General features: G+C 34.2%; 2 protein-coding genes across 5 annotated transcripts in view; one reads left to right on the top strand and one right to left on the bottom strand.

Annotated features, from left to right (window-relative positions):
• Positions 1 to 2,101, bottom strand: part of LOC145670377 (N(4)-(Beta-N-acetylglucosaminyl)-L-asparaginase-like) — a 48,425-nt gene extending 46,324 nt beyond the window's left edge. The window contains exon 1 of one of the 2 annotated variants that reach the window (XM_081738986.1): positions 1,527 to 2,101. In XM_081738986.1, coding sequence (XP_081595112.1) covers positions 1,527 to 1,680 — 154 coding nt within the window. In that variant the 5' untranslated portion in view covers positions 1,681 to 2,101. Of the gene's footprint in view, positions 1 to 469; positions 513 to 1,526 lie in introns of those variants that run through there. The other variant, XM_081738987.1, reaches the window with a different exon arrangement.
• An 830-nt stretch (positions 2,102 to 2,931) lies between these two features.
• Positions 2,932 to 22,929, top strand: LOC145670376 (uncharacterized). Of its 3 annotated transcripts, none has more exons than XM_081738985.1 (4): positions 2,997 to 3,074; positions 13,041 to 13,287; positions 14,033 to 14,541; positions 21,539 to 22,929. In XM_081738985.1, the coding sequence occupies exons 3-4, from the start codon at positions 14,104 to 14,106 to the stop codon at positions 22,349 to 22,351; spliced, it is 1,251 nt and encodes a 416-aa protein (XP_081595111.1). In that variant the 5' UTR covers positions 2,997 to 3,074; positions 13,041 to 13,287; positions 14,033 to 14,103; the 3' UTR covers positions 22,352 to 22,929. The 3 variants fall into 3 exon arrangements, with proteins under 3 accessions (XP_081595108.1, XP_081595111.1, XP_081595109.1); XM_081738983.1 differs by having other exon boundaries at positions 2,998 to 3,074; positions 13,044 to 13,287; XM_081738982.1 differs by lacking the exon at positions 13,041 to 13,287 and having other exon boundaries at positions 2,932 to 3,074.
• The last annotated feature ends 446 nt before the right edge of the window (positions 22,930 to 23,375 follow it).

Consider the following 23,375-nt stretch of genomic DNA (forward strand, 5'->3'; position numbering starts at 1 on the left):
TATTTTTTTTCTTTTAAGTAAGGGGGAAGATTTTAGCTTCGACACTGCTGCTAAATTGCTGTTATGACTTTTCCGCCCGTTTCGACTCCTTTACTCTTCTTTCAATTTTCCAACCACCACTATAACTAACTTTTAGAGTGAAACAACGAGTTAGCTGCACTGGAACCTCCAAAAGGCAATATGTTCTGGGGAGCAATTATTCTTTTAAGTTTTGTCTGATATTCAACATGACAATAATTACTTATAACCTTAGGTTACAGCCCTGTGACCAGTTTTTATCAATCGACACATTTCTCTCCTATTGCATCACACATTTCCTAGGTTAGTTACTAACATAGCAGATTTGAAACACTTATACATTATGTTCAACTGTCAGTTTGCATACTGCCTCATTACGCGCCTTCACATATGCAAGATTAAATTTCATTTTCACCGTAGTTATTCATTGTACAATGATAACCTTTATTACCTTTTCTGTTTGTCTGATGCTTTAACATTTCTTGTAATTATGCTACTATTCTCGTAAATTTTTGTAATTTGCTGGGGAGAAGGGTCGTTCTGGAATTTAAATGTCATTTTTTTTAGCACATGTAATGTGAATGTGTACGCAGTTGGTGGACAGTATATCTTTAAGGGTGTATTAGTTTACTCTTAAGCCATCCTAAAGTTAACCTACTCCCAGGAATGCACTGCGGATATAGGATACATGAAGCTGCATCAGTTCCCGAAGGAGCAGGACGCTCATACTCTTAGGGATTATTCATTGAGTATGTACGAACTTACAAAGGGGGTAACAAAGCGACTTTTATTTACTTATCGACTGATACGAAAATAAAAAAGAACGTACCTGTACTTTATATCTGCATGTGTAGTGCCCTTGTACTTTATCTATGACTGCGGGGAGGGGGGATTTAACGCATATCGCATGTCTTGTGCACATGGATACTTTTTACTATAGCACTACGTAGAAAATATATGGTATTTTATGTAGACGTGGTAATAGAACACAGAAGAAACGCAGATCAGGGGGTTCTCATGTATACTATTACCGAAGAACTACGAGTAGATTTGTGGAAAAGGCAGTATATGCAAGCAATTCAGTTGGATCTCTCTTAAATATCTATACCGAACATTTTATATTATCTGAGTAAATCTGTTTGATCGTCCTCCATGTTCTCACTGACAGAACGTAAAACTATGACGTACGGTACTCAAATATAATAACGGAACGGAATTTAAGTGCCCTGACATTTTGACATCAGCAATAACATGCCTTACGAAGTGCAATGCTTGTCGTTTAGCAACGTTACATTCTGCTATTACTTGAAATCATACGTTATGTCACAATATTTCCTATATTTAAACAAGTAAAACTTAAATCATTAGAAGAAAAGCTTGTCCCCCTCTCCCATCCGATTGATATACTATTTTCTCTTTCTCGAATTTTTGCGGTATTTTAGGTGAACGAGTGCTTATCTGCACCCTTTCCCAGGTGACAAAAGACATATAGATCTTTTAAAACTCACCTGTCTTAGTTGCATTAGTAAAGGGCCAAGTGTTCAGTACCAATAGTGGCATATCTTGTTTTGTTCTTTCAACAACGAACACATTACTTACAAACTCGAAGACGCAAAGAAAACACACAGTACTGCGGAAAAGTAAATGCAGTCCATAATACATATTCCCACACTTGCATCAAGTCTGTCTTCTAATGATACTTTATAGTATAATACAAAGCTTTACAATCTTCGCTTTCTAATGTCGAACCTTTGTTATTGACTGTCCGATAGCGGAGATATGGTTTTCATGTTTATCAGCTGAAGATAATTAAATATAGAGATTACGAACAGAGAGAACTGATGGACAACTATGTTGACATGAAAGTACGTAGCATGGAAATCTGTTCGGATTTATTATTTAGAAAGCTAAGCTCAGAAATAACAATATATGTTGATTTGTGAATATTGTTCCTCCGTAACAACACCAGAGAACATCTGTCTGGGAGTTCTATAGTGTAGATTTCGATGTAGCGTGAATCATGTCAAATCAGTAATAGTGATTTGTAAACAAATAAAATGAGATATACGTTAAAACATAACTACTTAACATGTATAAATTTATCTTTGAGTCACACCTCCAGGAACCCACTCCCGCCCTTCAGGTTAAAAGTACTCGTACCGGATTATAAATTAGGGCAACGTTGCCAGACTGTCAAAACACGGACCCGTACCCAGGATGAGAATGGGCCATTATGACTTCACATTGACGGCAAGGTTCTAGTACATAGGTCCCCCTTCGCATTTAGCTGTAATAAAGACAGAAAACAACGTGCCCTGTGTGGCTCTAACCCACATTCACTCACTAACGCTCGCTCGGCAATATTATGTAAATTACATATTAAAATTTGGTGCAGAAAGGAGACAACCTAGCTACTATCCTATATGGGGGGCTGTGTTCTAGAATCTTACCCACATTGACACAAAGACAAAAAAGAAGGTGTGCATTAAATTAACGTTAAGTACTATTGAAAAGTATTGTATCTTCTTTATAGCATCACTAACGACCTAGAAACGTTACCACAAATGTTGCCGGGTTTGGCTATTTTTAAAATTCTCTCAGTGCCTTAATTTCATATGGGCGAGACGTTACTTTTTGGCTACTTTTAATTATCGGCAGGCTATAACTCTTAAGAAAGGTTTACTTTTTTTCATATATAACAATTACAAATGATTAGTTTTGTACAATACAATAAAAGTTTTGTTTGTTGAGTATTCTATTCACAATGAAAAATAATTTTACTAAAACTAACATATTCGAAACACGGCCCACTCGGGAGATTATGCAGAGTTGTTTTGACGAATAATTAGCGTCGTACTAAAAGCCTGACTACTGCAGGAAACATATGCTAGTCGAACTCTTTAGTATGGCACTAATCATTCATAAGAACGTTAACAATAAAATTTGATCATTCGATTTGGCAATATTGCATCAAGCAGAAACAAATACAAAAATGGCTGATTCTGGAGAAGTGGTTGTAAATAAACAACCCAAAAAACGCGAAAGAAATCCGCTTGGTAAGTATTTGTTGAAAAGTTATATGGCTATGTATCCGTTTGTCATTCAAAGAATCTAAAGAAACGGCAACCATTAAACTATGTAGAAATTCGTGTAATGTTAAGTTTGACATTTACTCGTATAGTGGTTACTTGACAGATGATGCTTGTTCAGATTAAGAACAGTGAATCAAAAAAAAAAAAAAAAAAAAAAAAAGTAAACTTCACAATACACTAACTTCGCATTGATAAGTAGGACCGCTTTAAAAGTTGTTTAGTAGATCAGATAGGAATAAGTAAGATACGGGTAAGGATGGGTTAGTTTAAGGTTAGTGCAAGTTTGAACTCTTCATAAAATTAATAGAGTGTAATTTTTCGTTTCTGACTGAGTATACCAGCTGGCACGAGCATTGTAAAGTTAACCCCTTATTTTTCTTGATGATTTCTTACGGGGTTCTGGACTGTTAACCTGAGTATGCTCAGATTGATTATATACGTACAAACTAATTTAACTTGATTTGTTTTGGAGTTTAGTATCTTGCAGCAGCGAGGGTACTGTGTATGAGTCTTTGACCTACTTAACGTGCGATCCAAATCACATGAGCTCCTGTAGGGAATCGAACCCGGATCTTTCACGTCAGAGGCTCGTACGCTGAGGGAGATCTTAATGTGAAAATGACTACGTATGTGCTATGCTACCATATGCAATTAATTCATCATGAAATTTACTCGCAGTATCTTAGATCTTGTTTCATAGGATAGCAGTTGCATTCATAGGTATACAGTACAACCCCTCAAATCCGAAAACCCGGCAAATCCGAACACGTTCTCAGGAGAAAAAAAAATAACTACAGCTGGAAAATGAAAAAAAAAAAAAAGTAGATTTAATCACACAAATTTAGTTTTTTTTAAGGTTTTAACATTTTTAGACTTAATGCTTATTCAAAATCATTATCTAATTATATTCTTACAAGAAGACAGTTATAGATATGCGACAATCATTTTGGACATGAATGTACACCCGCCAGTCAATGTCACTGCCCTTTCGACCACTGGGCCACCCTGTCTAACCTCAGTCGTTGTTTTACCGCCAATTCAGTGACGAAATAAGTATGGAATATTATTTCCCGGGTAATCCGAACACCCCGAAATCCGAACAGGCTTCAGCCCCAATTAGTTCGGATTTGAGGGGTTGTACTGTAATCATTTTTCAAGGACTTCCTTTATGAGTGTAAGTACGCCTTCGAACGTATGTCATATAAACGATTGTGCAAAAGACACAAACCAACTTGTACTAGGTAGACGCTAAAAGCCATCCTGCTGCGTAAGCGAGTCGGACCATAGGAGAGCGCGCGAGTTTGCGTCTGCAGGGAGCAAGCGCGTCAGCGACGCATTTGCTATCGCATAAAATTACATAGATTAAAACATTTGTAATGGTTTCTCACTTGTAACAATACTTACAATCATAAAATCGTACTTTTCCTACACCCATAAAAAAATATTCCACCGTTGGAAGTTAGTATGTTACACAGTCGTCTTTAATATGCACTTATTCGTTTTAATCATAGTATCGTATAGCCCTTGTAATAGTTTCACACTTGTAATATCATATATATTCCTTAAGAGAAGAAAAGAAGACGGGTAGAAAAAAGAGTGGGGGTTGCACCTGTTCAAACTGACCATATCTTGAAGTTCCTTAAGGTTAGAGACACCTTCGAGATGCGAAGCCGTTGGCCGAGGTTTGCTGGAAATATGAACTCAGCTATCCGAAGGCTGGTCTTCTAATGAGCATGCTGATTTATGTTTATGTTCATCTCTATGAGTGGGCCTATACATATATATCACAGAACCATTTCCAGTTTGAATCAAATCCTACAGACACGTTGGAGATGAATGCTTCTTGGACATTCGATGCACTCGATAATTTGCATATTGGATACGGACAACAAGAATGTTCGTCGGACATTGTTATACGCAGGGTAGCTGACTTAAACCATTTTTAATGGTTAGGGGAAAAAACTATAAATAAATAAATTTAAAAGCAAAAATTCCACAAATTGTATGAACTTCATCGTGATGTTTCCACATATTTCAAACCATCTGAAAGATCGTTTATCTTATTCTGGTTACCCGGCGCCTCCACCATGTGGTTATGTTTAAGGTTTATTTTAATGGGGGTATATTGTGAGAGGTTTTTTTTTTTTTTAACATAACTAATTTTGTTTTATATTATTAATAGAAGTGTTACGTAATATTAAATAAACTAGGAAATTTTAGGCGTAAATAAAAGATATAAGCTTTAAATGTGTGATTGATTTTAATTTTTAGTAAAGTTATGAAATGTTTGTGAATTGGTTTATGTGTAAAAACATTTTGGCAGTTGGCAGATTTTTAAAGTATACATTTAATTTTTTTGTTAAAAATTATTGTTTTTTAACAGTTACTTTAGGTTTACTTTTAGCCCAAGTTTTTATTAATATAATAGTAATTTTTTAAATTTTATTTGATATAGAATTTAATGTTTAAAGTTTTAAAAGAAAATTGTTTTAAATAATTTAGTTATATTAAAATTATTAATAATGTAATTTTTGGTCGCTCTCTTTTTATTTTGAAAATATTGTAAAGTTATATATTATTTTTTTTTTGCTGAAATTGTTACCCAAAGTGATGTAAATTTATGGTATAATTTAAAAACTTGGGTTTATGTACAAGTTGGAATTTGGTTTAGACAAAAAAATCTGTCAACGCAAGATTTATATAATGAGGAAGTTTATTATGTAAGTTAAATTGTTTTTAGCACATAAAATGAATTTGCAAACAAATTATATCATTTTTAACATTTTATTATAAAGTTTTAATTTGTATTTAAATAATTTTTTTTTTGTTTTGTTTATTTTTAAAAGTTGAATTTAAAATTAAAGTATAATACAAATAAAAAGTTTATAGCTGGTTGGTTACATTATATTACAAACCCAGGAAACATTAATGTAAGTGATTTATTGAAATCTAACGTATTTCCTGCATATGTACTGTATATGTATGAATGATTCAGAGCTAGAGCGAACTTGAATAATTCATATCTATATTCGCTTCTGTTGTTGATATCAAAATTAAATTAGGTCATTGTATTTCTGACTTAGTAAACTAATTTGGATTAAATTAGGTCTTCTGTAATCTGTATTGAAATTGTCCATTTATTTTAAGAATGTGTGTACTTGCGTAGTTATATATCTTTTGCCTTTCTGAAATGACTTAAAATATTCACAAATGTGGAAGATTAATACAGCATATTTCTATCAGATGTCCTCCGTGGATGAGTTATTTGACTCGTAGCCAGGCGTAGAACAATTTTTCTCGGGTGCAAAGCGAGTAGTGGTTCAAATCCAAAAAAACTACTTTAAACCAAAAGAAAAAAAAGAGAAAAAAAAAGAACATCATGTTAGTACTTTTTTTTTTTTTTTTTTTTTTTTTTTGCCAACTCCGATTATTCGTTTCAAGTCTGCTGAAGTCCAGTGCTATGTTCTTAAAACTTTTGAAAATATACAGCTTCATGCGTCGCAGAAAGAAACGGGCTTTGTGATGTACTTGGGTTCTGATGTCCTCTGCATGAAGTTTTCTTCGCAATCTTCTTCCGGAAGTTGGTTGGGTGGACTTCAGTGGCGTAACTAATAGGCCCCGTCATGCGTGGGCCCCACGGGAAAAGGCTGTCCATTTAAGTTTCGAAGATTAACTTTATAAGGCTAGGATGTCAAAATCTGCTTTTCATGTTATTGCACCTTCTTTTCGTCAATATTGTTCTGTAGTCTTCTAATATTTTCATATTAGCGCTTAGAAAGTCATTTAATTCCTGTATAGAGACTGGAATAATATACAGAAAGGATTTGATAATATCCAGTAATTTTCACCTTAGAGTAGGTGTGCAGAAAAGCCGGTTTTTTCGAGATGTAGGTCCTTTTCATTAAGAAATACAGCTTTTTCGGAAGGAAAAACGGAAATTTTCACTTTATAAATTTTTTCTGGCTTTCTTGTTCAGTTTTTTTCCTGTAGTGGGCCAAAATATTAAGTAAATGCTTTACATTACCCTGTACATCTAAGTCCTATGTTCAGTCCGGACTGGTTGTCTTGATTGAATTTTAAACTGGCATTGCAGTTTTGCCAGTAACTATATGTTGTGCAACCACCATATTCCAAATGTTGTTTTGGTTACCTAACTATTTTATCAAATACCTGGAAGTTATACATCTTAATATATATGTTTTGCTTGTTACCTAAATGCAATTTGGCAGACAAGAAAATGTACCATAAACCAAGAAACATATACAAAACTTCTTTTTGGAATAGAATCTTGCTTACATCTCGTTCTCTGTTCGGAAATCATTTTATCCTGGGTTTCAGAGATTTCATTTTACTAAATTAGAGCCATAAACGGGTATTTCGGATATGGTGTTACTTTGAAATCAGTATTCAGCTAATTCTTTTGTTTTTTTACTGTTACAAGTATATTGTGTCAAAATTTTTGGAATACGAAACTTGTTGGTAATGTTTTAAAGTTCTTTTCCTGGACGTGTAGCGGCCTTAATAAATGTTATATACAAGTGAAGTGAAGTTCTAGTTCATTAGTAAATTTTAAATGACAATTTTGTTGCACGGAATCTGCTACATTTTTAGAACAGTTACTGCTAACACTATTAAACTTTCTACTAAACAAAATTTTGTCATTCAACGTTAGTCTAACAGTTCTATAAACAATTCAAAGGATCTAAAAAAACCAACTGCATCCACCAATTTGCAATTTTTCTTTTCTATCAAATGACCAATTTTCTTTGGTTCTTGAAGGTTTTGAGTCTGATTTTCTCTCAGAATGCAGTGATTAAATGCTTTTTGGTGTTATAAGGCGAAAACCAAGGTGGAATCTACTGTTGTCTCTTCACTAAAATTGAAATATTTTAAAAAGTTCAAAATTTCCAAAACAAAAAACTACGGGAGAAACTTCGGTTTTTATTTTTTTCTTCTTTTCAAAGAAGCTGTTTTTTTTTCGGAGCCCTTGCGTCTCTTCCTGAGAGTGAATTGCATTTTACTTTGTTGATTGGTAACAATGGGCACAAAATCAAGCTGGGCATCATTATCACAATATAATAATAGTAATAATATGCAATTTTTGTATAATATATGAGCAAGTAGTGTCTGACTAGATGGAATACCAAAGGTCCAATATTTCTATATAAATTTTACATATCATCAACGTGGGAAGAGATTGCCTTTTAACATTTTCGCCGAAGAGAGCGGGAGGCATGCGTATTTAGTTACGCTATTGGTGGACTTGTATTTACGGATTGCAGCAGTTCTTCTTAGGTTTTTTCCTTGACCACTTGTGAAACTTATCTACGGTTTCCGGGGGTTAAGATTGTAACCACTTTCCGGATCTGCTCCTGCCGTCCAATCAACGTGTATTTTCAAAAGATCTGAATTTACCTGGTGAAGACATTAAAGAACATTTCCAAAAAGTGATTACAGAACTTTTCCCGGATCGCTCTTAAGTCTCGACAGCGAGATGAGCACAAAGCACCGAGAGGTTCAGATGTCTCATCTCGAAATTCTTATGGACATCCAGACAATTGCTTAGCCCGCTGCACAGAAAATTACCGTTCACACATAAAACGAAAACACATTGAATAAAATAATACTATACGGTACGTATTTATTAGATGCACTATATGTATAAAAAGAATGATGTAGAATAAAAATAATCACAACACTAAACGCTGGTAAATTACACTTCACATTTCACGATATGATGGCCCTTTAAAGTTGTATTACATATATATATATATATATATATGAAATATTATATTTTGGAAATCACCACAAGTACTTTCCTCACACCACTAAATGATGCAGCTTAGGGTTTACACTGTTTGGTAATACAGAAAGTAATCCACGACGCAAGGTCCTTGCTGCTGCACTGAGAGTTCACCAAAAATTCCAAGTGTCGTATCCATGGAATGAACGTTTGTTAACACGGTATAAATATTGAAAAGATGCTAGGAACCGTTAACTGATTCGAACAGGGTCAGAGGACCAGGGACTTCACTAAATGGGGCTAGCTGCTGAGGAAGTCCTTGTGCGACTACTTAACTTATACCCCTTCGCTTAACTGAATAGCAAATTAAACTAACATGTTGGCTGTGTCAACGCATGGAGAAAACTCCTGGAGTGGAAATACTCCGGGTATGAGCTGGGTTGACCAATTGGTCAATGTTGGTAGTTCATTTTAAAATGTAATCGGGTTAAACCACTTGTATGGATTTGCAAATTAAATGTTGAAAGAATTTGCGTTAATTGGCAGTTTACGGCCACAATGTAGAAGACGACGACAATGGTTCGAACGTGAGAACTTTAAGATAAGAACTGACTGGACAATATTGCTTGGCGACAGTCTGGCTATATCGTAAAGTAGCTGTAGAAAGCACTTAATTCAGTTCCAAATAACTTAATAATGTACAGTAGTCTTTTTACATACTAATGAGTAAGAAAGAAACACTGAAGCATCGAAATAGACGAGGTACGTTTCTCACGCATGTAGCTCACAAAATGAATGTGGTCTTTGTTACTCACTAAAATCTTCTCACCGTGAAACAACGTTTCACATATATGTGTTGGTGAAGATGAAAGATTCTGTTGTTCTAATTTGTGGGAGAGAAATTGAGTTGTTGGCAGTTCCTATCGAAGAATGGTTTAAATGGTTTTTGTTCTTCCAGAATATACAGAGCGTTCCAAAATTTACTTATATAACGGTGACGGTTTAAGATCTTACAGCGACCACAGTTTTGACGCTGTATTGCCTTCACATGCGTGTTAGACCATTCGTTGTAGATACGTTGGACAGTCTGCTTTGGTACATTAACAAATTGGGCAGCTTCATTTACTGTATGTCTATATGCACTTTCAAGCACAATGAACTATTTTATAATGAAATTTCCAATGGCGGAGTTTAATCACAGCTCTCATTTGCAATTTTTTTTGTAGTGGTGAAACTTAATGTTAAGTACGTCAGTATTAAAATAAGTTATCACAACAAAATCTGCTCGTTTACTGTGCGCTGTCGGGAAACTAAAGTAATGCCAATGCGCTGTTTGTTTCTCCACAATTCACAGTAACTGAAAATCAAATATGAAAGTACGATTAAGAACAAGATTCAGCACCAATATCAACATGAAGTATTGGTCTATTTTAACTCCTTTCCACCCTTCCACACACATATACACATACACACATAAAAAATATGGCTGGCTGAACGTACGACCGTAGGGGCATAAATATACATGAAAGAGCGCAAAAACAATTTTAATACATGTTACTTTAATTACACGGAACTTGGCTAATACAATATCTGTTCGGGAATCAAAATATCCATTTCTATGCACTTGTGTAATTTACATGATTTTTTTAAATGTAAGACATTAAGTAAGTAATACGTCGAGCGAAGTTCTACATATGTTCTCCAGCTAACGGACAACCATCGAGTGCAACGTGAAATTTGACGGTCTCAGTGCCGTCACGTGATTGTTGGTCTCACACGTCTGGTGACGTCATAGTTCTGCAGACAAAAACAGAGAACATATAGAACCTGCAATAATTGGCTGAAGCAAAACTCGCGGTTGCTAGGCAGGTGTGCGGAGATCGTGGGAACTGAGTAGACACGAAATTCTTCACACACTAGCTTCGTGATAATAGACTGAAAACTTGATTTGAATAAAAATAAAAGTTAGCAACCTTTCTTCACTCGCATCGCACGTCTCAATTTTGACAATAATTAAAATGTGACGAAATAATGTGTATCACACTTTTTCCTTGTCAATTCTTCGCTTCGACTCATCTTGGCAAACGGTTTCTATACAACAGAGTAGTAGATTCTCTGTAGTTAACTGCAGTAGTACACGTCAGCAGTGGTAAATCATTTAGCCAGTTGTTACAAATGACGATAGAAGCGGACCAATGTTAGTTCTATAGTGGGTCGCTAATTTTTTGTCCGATGTACGTAGTATTTGTCAATGTTCGTACTAGAGAGCTATGCTCCTACCCTGCATTCCGAACGGAGAATCATCGCAGCAAACAGTTTCAGGTCATCGCTGGGTGTTCCTCATTACACTTTCTACAACTACACCGGTCACTAAAACATGATTAAAGATTATCCATCTGTAAAAACCCATGCTTCTATAATAAAACCTTTGTAGAGAGTACAAAGTTATATTAATCCACACTTTATGAAAATTAATAAAAGTGAACACTGAATGACACAGAAAGTAGTAAGTCGACAGAAATATATATCATTTAAGAATTAAGAATTCTTTATAATAATTTGTAAACATACTTTTATGTTTACTGCGTCTAAATGTTTAATGTACTATTTCAGTGCTCCTTGACACCTTCCTCAGTAGATCGCGCAACGCACTGGAGCCACCCGATTAAAATCAATACATGGCTTCGGATCGATCCTTCCAGATTGCAGTGATATTTTATATTCTGATAATGAAACAAACGGAAAGCTCAAGTGGATTGGTGAACCGGTTTTGAAATTACAGCTCCCTTCCCTCCTCAAAATTCTCAAAATTTACCAAAAATTACATGAGTGACATTTTCTTCGATTAGCATTTGTGGCTGACCTAGAGAAGCTAGAGCGTTGGTTAAGTGTCATTTCAAAGCTTATGAAAAGAGCTTAGAGAGAGAGAGAAAGAGAAAGAAAGAGAGAGATGAAAATCCATTATACTAAAATCAACTTCTTTATATGAACATGAGTTTAAAAGTTCTTTTTGTTACTGCACTGAGCACTAGATCTACCAGCATAGTACTGTTTCTTTGTCGGACTAAGCTGGTTTCTAAAGAACACAATAAATTTGCTGGAAGCAATACACAACTGTAGTTGTGTTTGAGACACTCCAAATAACAACATAATTGTCATGCTCTGTTATTAATTCCCCCTTTACAGTACACTACAAATAGTGACGACGCCAGTTTGAATTTCCTGGAGGAATGAGGAGTAAACGAAGGGCCAAAGAAAATATCTAGCGGGCAGCTATTTTTTTGTATACCTTATAGTATGGGTAGTATGGGTAGTTAGGATACTTATGTTACAACAACATGTATGAGGAGCAGGTGTAGTCACTGACTATAAATAGATGAACAATGCCGTGCTCACGAGTCTGGTGATAACGTGCGCCTCATTCTTTGCCACAAAATTATTATTTCCATGCATTTTATAACAAGAATCTAAATTAAAGCGATTTTCAACTTTCTCAATATTCCAAATATTTTTTTTTTAGTTTTTTGAAAATTTTCAATCTATCTATCTATCTATCTATCTATCTATCTATCTATATATATATATATATATATATATATATATATATATATATATATATATATATATATATATATATATATATATATATATATATATATTAATATATATATATATGTATATAAACCAAATTCGAAATTTTGAATTATTCGGAAAGAAAATTAAAATGAAATTGTATAGAATATTGTACCATCTGAAAGCTCTTTCCATAAACTTTGAAATGATGTCTTAGGTCATTCACATCAGCCACAAATGCTAATCGAACAAATATCAAGTCACGCAAGTTTTTGTATGTGTTCAGAACATTTGAGGCCTGTAATTACTAAACCATTTAACATATCAATCTGAAATATCAGGATGTGTCATTTTCCACTGGTACTATTAATTGTACAAAATTTAATCAAAATCTGGGAAGATAGAATTTGTTTGGAAATTGTGTTGATTTGACATGGAATGGCTTTACTGGCAAATCGTCTCACTTCTGAGAATTTCCTCTTGCAGTATTTTGTTAATATGTTAGTGTAAATTTCTTCCACTAGAATCCTCTTCTTTTGAAACTGCTTATAGCTATGGAAAACTTACGTAGAAGATTTTTTATTAAAATGAGTACAATTTTTTTTTTTCGAAAGCAGAAAGTCTGAGATAGCTAGGTCACTTGGAACGTATGGAAGATCTCCTTCCCAAAAGGATCATGAATGAGAAAATTTATTCTAACAGAAAAATAGAAGTCTCAAACAAAGATTGGTAGACAATGTGAAAGAGGAGCTCCGGATATTGAGTGCGGTTAACTGGAAACAGACAGTCAGAGACACGAAAACGGAGGAAACTAGTGGAAGAAGCCAGGATACATACCGAGCTTTAGAATTGTGTAGTAAGGTAAGGTACTTAGCTAAATTATTATGGAGTAACACTAACTGTTTTTGGATCAAAAGAGCCAATATATTTCAGTCGAAAATTTTTTTGTACGTCTTGTATCTGGAGAACTACATATAGTGTAGCCAAATACAAGCTATCACTTAACTCAGTATGATGTGCTTATTCAAAAAAAAATAAAATAAAATAAAATAATAATAATAATAATAATAATAAATAAATAAAATAAATAAATAAATAAATAAAAATAAAATAAAATCTCGATTTAGGGGACGTTCAAAAATTTTGTGGCCTCAATCTAAAAAATAATTATTAGCCAAGATCGCAGTCTTTTGGTACTTTTTTTTTTATCATTTCTAAAATTCTTGTTGAATATTCCTTCTTCTTCGTTAAATATTAGACGTAGTAAACAGAAAAGTACGTGTACAAATTATATCTGCAAGTAGTTATTCAGTTATGTATTTGTGGTAATTTTGAAATGTTTCAAAACCTGCTACGGTTGTGAACCTGATTTACTTACAGTTGTTGAACTTGTTGCTCTATAAAATTACGCACAATATAGAATTGTGTGAAAACTATAACTTATGGTATTGCTTATAAAACTCCCAATCCTCTGTTTCAAGAATTTGTCGGTAATGTTTCTTTTGCACATCCTCCATATATGAGTGTTGTAGAAACATGGCTTTTCTTTTTAACAGATAAGCATATAAAGTCGTACATTTATTGATTTAGTTATTCGCTTTTTCAGAGTGGAAAACTGAGAAGCGAAAGCGGTTGCGAGTGGCTGGGAAAGAGTATGTAAACAAGAAAGGTAAACTTATGAAAGCTAAGGAAATCGGAGACGATTGTAAGTGTCGAAGAAACTGTTACTCAAAAATATCAGAAGAAAATAGGAAGAAACTGTTCGAAGGCTATTACGCATTGAACAGTGACGATGAACAGAATTCGTATTTATTTGGACTAATCCGCAAACACGATATCGCTAGAAAAAGGAATAAAAACAGTAACAGACGAACGTGCACATATAAATATTATGTGCGAATCAAAGGGAAAGAAGTCCAGGTGTGCAGGATGGCTTTTGCGCACATTCATGGTGTGTCACATCACAAAATTTGGAATTTAAGTCAGAAACTTGACCAAGACATCCTATTTCCTCGAGATGGTAGAGGGAAACATGACAACCGTCCGAAGAGGATTAAAGAAGAAACTCTCAACCGTATTAAGGAACATATCTATTCTATAATGAAGTCGGATAAAGTAAGTTGACAGAAAAAACGTCGTCATTCATTTGATTCTTATTTTAGTTCCAAACTTAGGAACCAAAAGTCTGCACTTCATAATATTTTACAAGCTTATGTAGTAAGTCAGGGTCTAGCACCATGCCAAATTTGATCCAGAACATGTTGTTCGGTTGGACTAGTACTGTGTGTAGTGACCTTTCATTGATTATTATTAAGGAAAATATCAAATAAAGGAAGAAAAGGTAAAAAGTTAGTTAACATTTTGCCTACCACAATATGTAACTAGTTCGTCCTTTAATTTTCGTTGGTCCTCAGTAACTTAATCTTTTTTTTTTTTTTTTTTTTTAATTATCTCAGACGATTTTTAGTCGCTAATTTTGTATTGTGTTGATATACTGAACACGTTCTTAATCGTAGAGATCGTAAAACTTTGATTTTATACTCACTTAACACGTTCACTAAAATAGATTATGATAGTCACTTAATTGTCATTTGTCCTGCCTCCGTGAATAGAATTTTATTAAGTGTTATAACAATTTTGAATTATTATTCATTAAGGTTAATAGTATTTCTGTTATAATTAGCGTCTGAATTGTTTAATTAACAGTTAAATAGTACCTCCTTATATCAAACATGTCATACACCATTCCGTAACCGTTGGAAAGCGTGTATCCGTCCCTTTGTCATCTCAGACTATCCCAGGATCTTTTGTCAGCACTCTTCAGCTGGGAATAACCCATTCTCCGCAAACTCATCCGGAAAGAATTCAGTCGTGAAAAAAGTTTGTCCGAAAAGCAAAGCACTGCAAATCTTCTGTTCCAGATTTGCTCACTGGTTCCCATTACCTACAGAAATGCTTGAATCTTTATTATCGATACTCACTTTTTCATCTAATATAGAAAACTCTTTCCTTGCTTGTCCCAAAATGGTTTGCCGAAGGCCTTCAACTTTTAAACGTTCATTATGATTGATTGGAGTTCCTCTACAATACCAGGGCTATATAAGACGGATCTTCATTATAGGAGCTAACTCCTTAAAACATCTCATGCCTACCGCAGGTTCCGAGTTTAATTCCTGGAGGGACGCTAAATTCTAATCCCGCATGTACGTCAAATGTCAGGAAACGTGTATTCTTTGTTGACCGCTAGGCTTGCCTTCCAAAATTACATCTCAGAGGTATCCTTTACTTATACGCGACTCATTTACGTCCTTAAATCAACCCACCGTCTGACCGTCTATGTCAGAGGAAATTTTAACTCCTTTGAATTCACATCAAAAATCCGTAGACTCGTTGTCTACTTGACTCAGAGCTTAGACCTTATATTACAACAATATGTTAGACCACATCTTTTATGTTTTATTATTATTTCTTGTAACTTTTATTTTGTTTTGTTGGCTTCTTAAATATATGTGTATAATAGATATGTCATCTACATCACTTAATTTATTTTTCCCCTCCTCCCCTACCAAATAATCCATCTCATAAGTTTTATCTTTCTCCACTTCAAACATGCCGCGTGATTCAGTAAGCCAGAGTGGTTTATCATCTTACTGCACTTTTCTTTAATATTTTACTCCTATTTGCTCGTCTTCGTCTGATGAAGCTCTCTAATGGCAACATTTTCTTCGCTGCCATAGTGCGAAAAAAAATTCTTGTTGCACTCTAATATTGGGATCTAGCTCAAATGTTCCTAGAAATTATACGTTAAAAAATATATATTGTGACCTGTGTAGTGCGCTGTGGGGTTTTATTTTGCTTTATTTATTTATTTACAAACCTCGCTTCTTTTTTCAGACACATTTTTCTAGATTATGAATTCAAGAAGTAATTCGAAAAAAAAAAAAAAAAAAAAAGAAAGTCTGTTTGAAAAAGCAAACAATGAAGTTCGTAGAATTAAGAGAAAAATAAAACTTCAGAATTCACTACAGGTATAATGTTTGCTCTTTTATACTAATATGAGTTTTATCTTAGCATCCACGTATCCTCATATAAGGGTTTTAGAACGTAAGGCCTATTTCAGAAAGTTTTTCAGCAGTTGCCGAACTTACACTATTGCTAAAATTAATCCATTACGGAATAAATCTTTGAAGCGGATGTAAAAAATAAATAAATAAAAAATAAAATAAAATAAAATATATTCAGACAAAAGGAGATATCTCTGTGTACATATGTGAATGTGTAATTTAGATGTATTCTATTTGTAGGAGTTTTATTTATTTTCTTTCTGATAATAAAACAGGTTGGATCCAAGAGACAGATCCATCAGAAGTGAGTTAAAGATAATCGTATCTTCTGATAAAAACAGTTATTTTAAGCACAAGTATTTAGTACTCTCCTTGCTTGTAAAATTCTATCCATCCCAGTAATATGAAATTGCTAACACGCAAAGTATCAACCAGTAAGTTGACAAAATAGAAGACGGAGATGATCACTGTAGAATAGCTCTGAATCCAACGATCTGAGCCTCTTGAAAAGTAATTTAGGTCAAGTAGGCAAGAACCTTCGCCACGTCCAACGCCATCGGAAAGCATAAAAATGCTCTTCAAAGGGGAAGTGAGAGAGTTATGCAAACCTGTTCTTGTTATGCGATCTTGTACCAGACACGCTACAGTGTATTTACAACTTCTAAATTAGGACCTTGGATCTATAAACATTAATGTGCTAATAGCCCTCATACCATAAAGGACTGCCTATACATCGTAGTAGTTAAAAAAAAGAAGACTAACAAGAAGTTCTGTTAACAATCATTACCAGTGATATGCTACAACATAGACAGTGGCAGTATGAGACAAGTAACAGTGAAAACTGACAGATGTTGCCAGTGAATAATGAGTACTGCATCTCTTCTAAGCTGTTGAGAATTAATGATTTTGTACAGTGACTCATTTACCTGTAATTGCCTATACTAGGTATTAGGCTTACTAGCAAAAAGAGTAGTTTTATTTATTATATTTAGATTGTTGAGTCACGTAATGCTTTAATTTTTCGTTAATTAAAATTAATGGTTTGCTGAACTCTATTTTCACACCGTTTGGTTAGCTGATCGTAGATCTGATGTCTTCTAAAATTAAACCTCTTTTGAATTTTATTCGATTTTTCCAATTAGTAAACCAAAATTCTGTAATTGTGTGCTAACATATTAATACGTTTCCCCATCCTTTCCGACAAGGAAAAGAAGAGAAACATTTGCGTATGAAAAGAAGTTTTGGACGACAGCGATCCTTACGACAGTATAAATATTTGCTTCAAGGTTGTGATGAAAGTTAAGTGTTCTCATGTGCGAAATCTGAGATACGTTTGTAAGAAATAACATGTAATTTACAAGTGTAAGTTCCTAGTTATGGAAGAAAAATCATCCTTTACTGATTGCTTGAACAATTTTTTATGAAAATTATTTCGCAAAAAAGTCCATCTTTCTCATTTAAAGGCTCATAAAATCATGAACCTCCACTCCATATTTCACAAGCTTTTCTACCATCTCAAGGTTTGAACTGGATTGGACAAGTTCGATTGAACTTTTCTTCTGCGAAATTTTCAAACCACAAATTTGATGTCCCGGAACTCTGGAGGGTGCACAGTGGCTCAGAGAAGTACCTCTGGTGTGTGGGGTCCCTGGTTCAATCCCCGGGCAAGTAATTTTGTGGTGGACAACATTGTGTCCGTGGGTTTTCTCGGGATACTTCCGTTTTTCCCACGTTCTCATTCCACCAATTCGTCCATCATCATTCATTTGTCCTAATCATCGTCTGTCTTAGCCTAAAAGGGTATAATCGTGGAGCGTTAAACTGAAATATTTCATTTCATATCAGTCCGTAACTCTGGAACCAAAAGCGTGCATACCATAATATTTCACAAGCTTTTATACCATGTCAAGGTCTACCAACATGCCAAGTTTGATCCAGATTAGATGAGTTAGGTTGAACCCGTACGATATTATTGTGTCTTTAATTTATAAGAAGAATTTATCGAAGGGCGAAAATACTTATTTTCTAAAAATGAGATTATTGACATAAATATTCCCAAGAGATTTGTAAAGAAAACAAACCGATGTGTTTGTCGATTTATTTGTTTATTTACAATTAGTATGTGCTTCACTGTAAGAAGTGTGTGTGTCACCGTTAGTATACACAATCTGACAAATAAAAATATATTTTTTTTACTTATACTCCATAAATAAACTGCTGCTTCAGAATATATATATGTAAACTATCAGCAATTAGGCTACAAATAACAATTATAAACGACTCCAAGACATCTCATTTTGTTAAGGTCAATGAGATGTATAGATTGGTATATATATATATACATATAAAATACACGAGATATGATCAAAAAATACGGCGAATAATTTTATTAGAAACAAAGCAGGGTTCCCAGCTGTCCTATTTTCCTATTTTTTCCTATATTTTGGAAATTTGTGTATATTTGTCCTATATATGTCCTATTTTTTTATCTTGTCCTTTATTTCCTATATTTTACAGTGATTGAATTATTAAAATTATATACCAAGCGCTAAATTGCTAGATATTAGCAATATGCTAAATGTATCTTAGCATTTATTTTTGCTGAAGAACTAGTCACAAATCATCACAATTATTTTTTAAAATTTGTTTTTTTTCTCTTGCCATTTTTTTAAAATCAAAAGATCCAATATATTTCAGGCAAAAATTTTCTTGTAGGTCTTATATCTCGAGAACTACATATAGTGTAGCCAAACCAAAACTATCAGTTTACTCAGTATGATGTGCTTATTCCGTAAAAAATAGGAAAACTTGATTTAGAAGTCGTTCAAAAATTTTGTGGCCCCTGATCTACAAAATTCAGTATATTTCATTGAATCAAATATTTTCTTGTACACGTTATATGTGGAGAACTACATATAGTGCATCCAAACCAAAACTAACAATTTACTCATTATGATGTGCTTATTTCGTAAAAAAATATGAAAACTCGATTTAGGATCCATTTCAGAATTTTGTGGCCCATGATCCAAAAAGTTCAATATATTTCATTGAATCAAACATTTTCTTGTACGCCTTATATCCAGAGAACTACATATAGTGTAGCCAAACCAAAACTATCAGTCAACTCAGTATGATGTGCGTATTCCGTAAAAAATACGAAACCTCGAATTAGGAGCCGTTCCAAACTTTTGTGGTCCCTGATCGAAAAACTAATTCTTGGCCAAGATCGCAATCTTTTGATTCAGTTTTTGGATCATTCCTAAAATTCTTGTTCTTTGTTTTCTATGTGCCTAATCTTCCCCAATGAAGCTTAGCTGAGGAACCTTGCCATGCTCTAGTTACTTATAATGCAAGCTGTGTTAGCATTTTCTTTCAGCTGTGTGTGCAGCAGTATTGTCTAGGCATGGAGGTGTGTTGGTACTCACCAAGAAAATTTGTGGAAAGCAGAAAAATAGTGAAAATCCTGGAAATTATTTATAAACTGGAAACGTCCTAAAATTTGAAGTGTATATATAATTTGCAGAGCTATGATGAATGAAATGCTGTTACATTATTTATTTTAGAAGGAAATACGTTCATAATATCATTCAATGTTTAATTGGATTCAAATATTTCATTACAGAGAAATAAGTTATCAGTCTTTTTTCATTAGAAAGATACGAACTAATGAAAAATAATGTCAAAATAAAGTTCATCTGTAAATAAAAGTACTAGAAGGATAGTGGGAAGGTAGAGAAATAGTTAATATTTTTGCGTGTATTCAAAATTATGTATAAATAACGGCATGTAAAAAGTGTTAAATGCCGTGGTAATCCTATAAATAAGAGTTAACTATTTCTTTTTCTTCTGAGGTAGTGCGAATATGTTCTAAATTCTAACAACATTGAAGCTGCATGTTTTAGTGTTTTTACCATTGTCAAAGCCTTGTTCAAATTCTAGTGTTTGGCAGAAATTATAAAAACAAAAGAAAAAGTAACGTAAAAAGTATAATTCAGAATGTATGGAGAGGTAGTATCCTTAAAGAAATAATACTTCCAGTTGCATTACTAATTTGTGTTTGTGCATTGCAGTCAAAATTGTTGGTAACCCGGAAAATCTGCAATGAATACCGGAAGGTTGGCGGGTGAAGGTTGGCCTTTTCTTACAATACATTTATATTTTTGTCTGTGCTTCAGAGCATAATATGCTATTGTAGAAACCAAACTGTCCTATTTTATAAATCAGACTGTCCTATATATTTTTAATGTCCTGCTGGGAAGCCTGAACAAAGTAATATGCTTACATAGAATTTGATTTAATCTCCTTCAAAGTGCTGTCCTTGGCTAGCAATGCACTTAACCCAACGTTGAATCCATGACTGGAAGCATTTCTGGAAGACTTCTTTTGGAAGGGCGTTCAGCTGCTCTGTCGTGACTCTTTCAATATCAGGAATGGTGTTCAAACGTTTTCCTTTAAGCACGGTTAATTTTGGGGAAGAGACGGAAAGCTCTTCTGTTTACGTTTTCTTCTGTTTTTGAGGTTAATGGTTAACGCTGCTCATCTTCTACCGACTTATTTCCGCTTTTAAATCGCTCATACCACTTGTAAACAGTCTTCAGTGTTACAGCATTACCACCATACACCAATGTCAACATTTCATGAGTTTCTTTGGCACTTTCTTGCAACTTCAAACAGAACTTAATGTTCACGCGTTGTTGATCCGAAACAGACATGGGAAACATCTTCACTCTAGTGGCTCTGGACGCTGACTGACAAGTCAGAACGTGTTTCAACTTGACGCTGCCTGTCTAAACGGATCAGACCATCGGACAAATTACATCAGATGGTTGTAGTGTCAGTAGTTGCTGCTTAAAAAAAAAAAAAAAAAAAAAAAAATCACTCGCCGTATTTTTTAATCATACCTTGTATATTGCTCGGATTTTTTTTAGGGCTAATATTTTCGTTTTCTTTCTTCTTTCATTTTTATTTTCATTTAACTCTTATAGTTTCTTAAATTTTTTATATGTTATGTCTGAACATGTTTTAATCCCTTTTGTTTATATTTGCAGATAAAGGAATTCTTAAAACAGGATAAGATTAATGGACAAGACATGAATATCACAAAAATGTGGAAAGATTATCTGCAGAAGTATGATCCAAATTTCAGCAGCTACGTTTTACAAGGAAAGCATCGCTTCGTTTACTGCAATAATTCCGACCCCAATCCCACGAATAATCAAGATAACGTTCTTGTGAATAATGAGACAGAAACTCGCTTTCCATCATCAAATGTAAATGAAATTTCTCATCAGGTTCAGATACAGTCCGGGGATCAAACCCCAAATAGTGAAAATAGAGAAAATCCTCATACAATCAGTGAATCGTCAAATTGTTCTAGTGAAAATTCGAACGAGAGTAAAATAGAACCGGAAGTTAAACATTGGTTATATAGCAAAGTTTTTCACGAAGAGTTTGGTTTTCATGATTACTTATCGCTAAGAAAAAAACTGTCGGATATAAAATCTGGTAAGAATAAACAAGGCAAAGCGGTAAGAAAACAAAAATCGCCGAAGAAAATACCCCGAGAAAAGTCGAACATTGTTCAAGAGATGAATGTTCCAGGAGCACAGACGGTAGAGCATCAACCAGTACAACCAGTGGACACGACAGACCTGTACATTTTGCCGGAAAATCTTGTAGAAATCTCTCACGCGGATACAGACATTAATTTGCATGCTTTCTCTCAGACTACGCGCTCGATCAACACTCAGCCAACGCCTCAGAATCAATGTACAAGTATAGTGAGTTCGCCAAACGTACAGGCTGTTAATGTGTCGCAAAGTTCGTGGAACTATATCAATGTAAATGCTGGTTTCTACTAGTTTCTTTTTTGTGTGCATATGTACAGCGGGGGACACTTCTAAATGGTACAGCCATATGGAGATTTACGGCTAAGGTGTACCATTTAGAAGTGTCCCCCGCTGTACAATAATTACAGAAAGCAAAGATTAAGAGATTCCATTTTATCCTTCAAAAATACTTTATAAAAAGGATATCACTCTGTTGGATAAAACGCCTTGCATTATTTAGAATTTAATAATTTCAGCACTAAAGTTGTGTAGATCTACAGTTTAAGATGGGATTTGAATGAATTTCCATCAGGGAATCGAACCCGAGTTACCTATTCCGAAGGTAAGTATGCTAAACGTATAGTCACGAGGGATCGAAGAAGAACTTAGGCGTTCAGATGGATAACAATTTTAAACATAATCTTGAAGGCAGCGATATTAAATGTAATTCATTTTCTTCCGTTTTGTAAATAAGAATAAGTCGTGTAACATGAAATTGAATTTAAACATTCCACTAGAATACTCTACTCGTTTTGCAGATAGGGCGCGAAATAAAACTGATCGACAGTGAATTTATTATTATTATTATTATTATTATTATTATTATTATTATTATTAAACAGGGCGTTCTTTTAGTTTTTGAGCTGCTGAAAACGAATCTGACCTTGTTTTTTGTCCTGCATCGTCACATTTAGAAATAAAGTTAGTTATAATAGACCCTGGTCAAAATTTCAAGAAAATTGCAGAGCTTTACATTGGTAATCTTTGTACACCTAATTATCCCAGAATAACAAATTATACCTTGTTGGATACCTTATGGAACACAAATCCACAAATATTTGGGACCCATCATTCAATTTATAGACGAAAAAGCTTGGCCTTATGAAATCTTCTGCAGCTGCCATGCACAAGAGTGGAACTGGTTTTTAGTATTTGTCACGTAAATTTCCTAATCTCAACGCTAACAAAGAGAACGCTGCTGTGTTCGTCGGCTCCCAAACAAGAGATCTCATGCGGGATCAGGACTTTAATGTGTCGCTTAGTCGGGACCTCTTGA

Source organism: Thermobia domestica, chromosome 14 (genome assembly GCF_964235325.1).
Source record: "Thermobia domestica chromosome 14, izTheDome1.hap1.1, whole genome shotgun sequence".
Classification (NCBI taxonomy): Eukaryota; Metazoa; Arthropoda; class Insecta; order Zygentoma; family Lepismatidae; genus Thermobia; species Thermobia domestica.

What these genes read in the sequence shown, in the direction of transcription:
- LOC145670376 (XM_081738982.1), top strand. Translation starts at nt 3,011, where the DNA reads ATGGCTGATTCTGGAGAAGTGGTTGTAAATAAACAACCCAAAAAACGC. An exon ending in ACGCGAAAGAAATCCGCTTG is followed by an intron (nt 3,075 to 14,032) that starts GTAAGTATTTGT and finishes TCGCTTTTTCAG; the next exon opens with AGTGGAAAACTGAGAAGCGA. An exon ending in CTATAATGAAGTCGGATAAA is followed by an intron (nt 14,542 to 21,538) that starts GTAAGTTGACAG and finishes TTATATTTGCAG; the next exon opens with ATAAAGGAATTCTTAAAACA.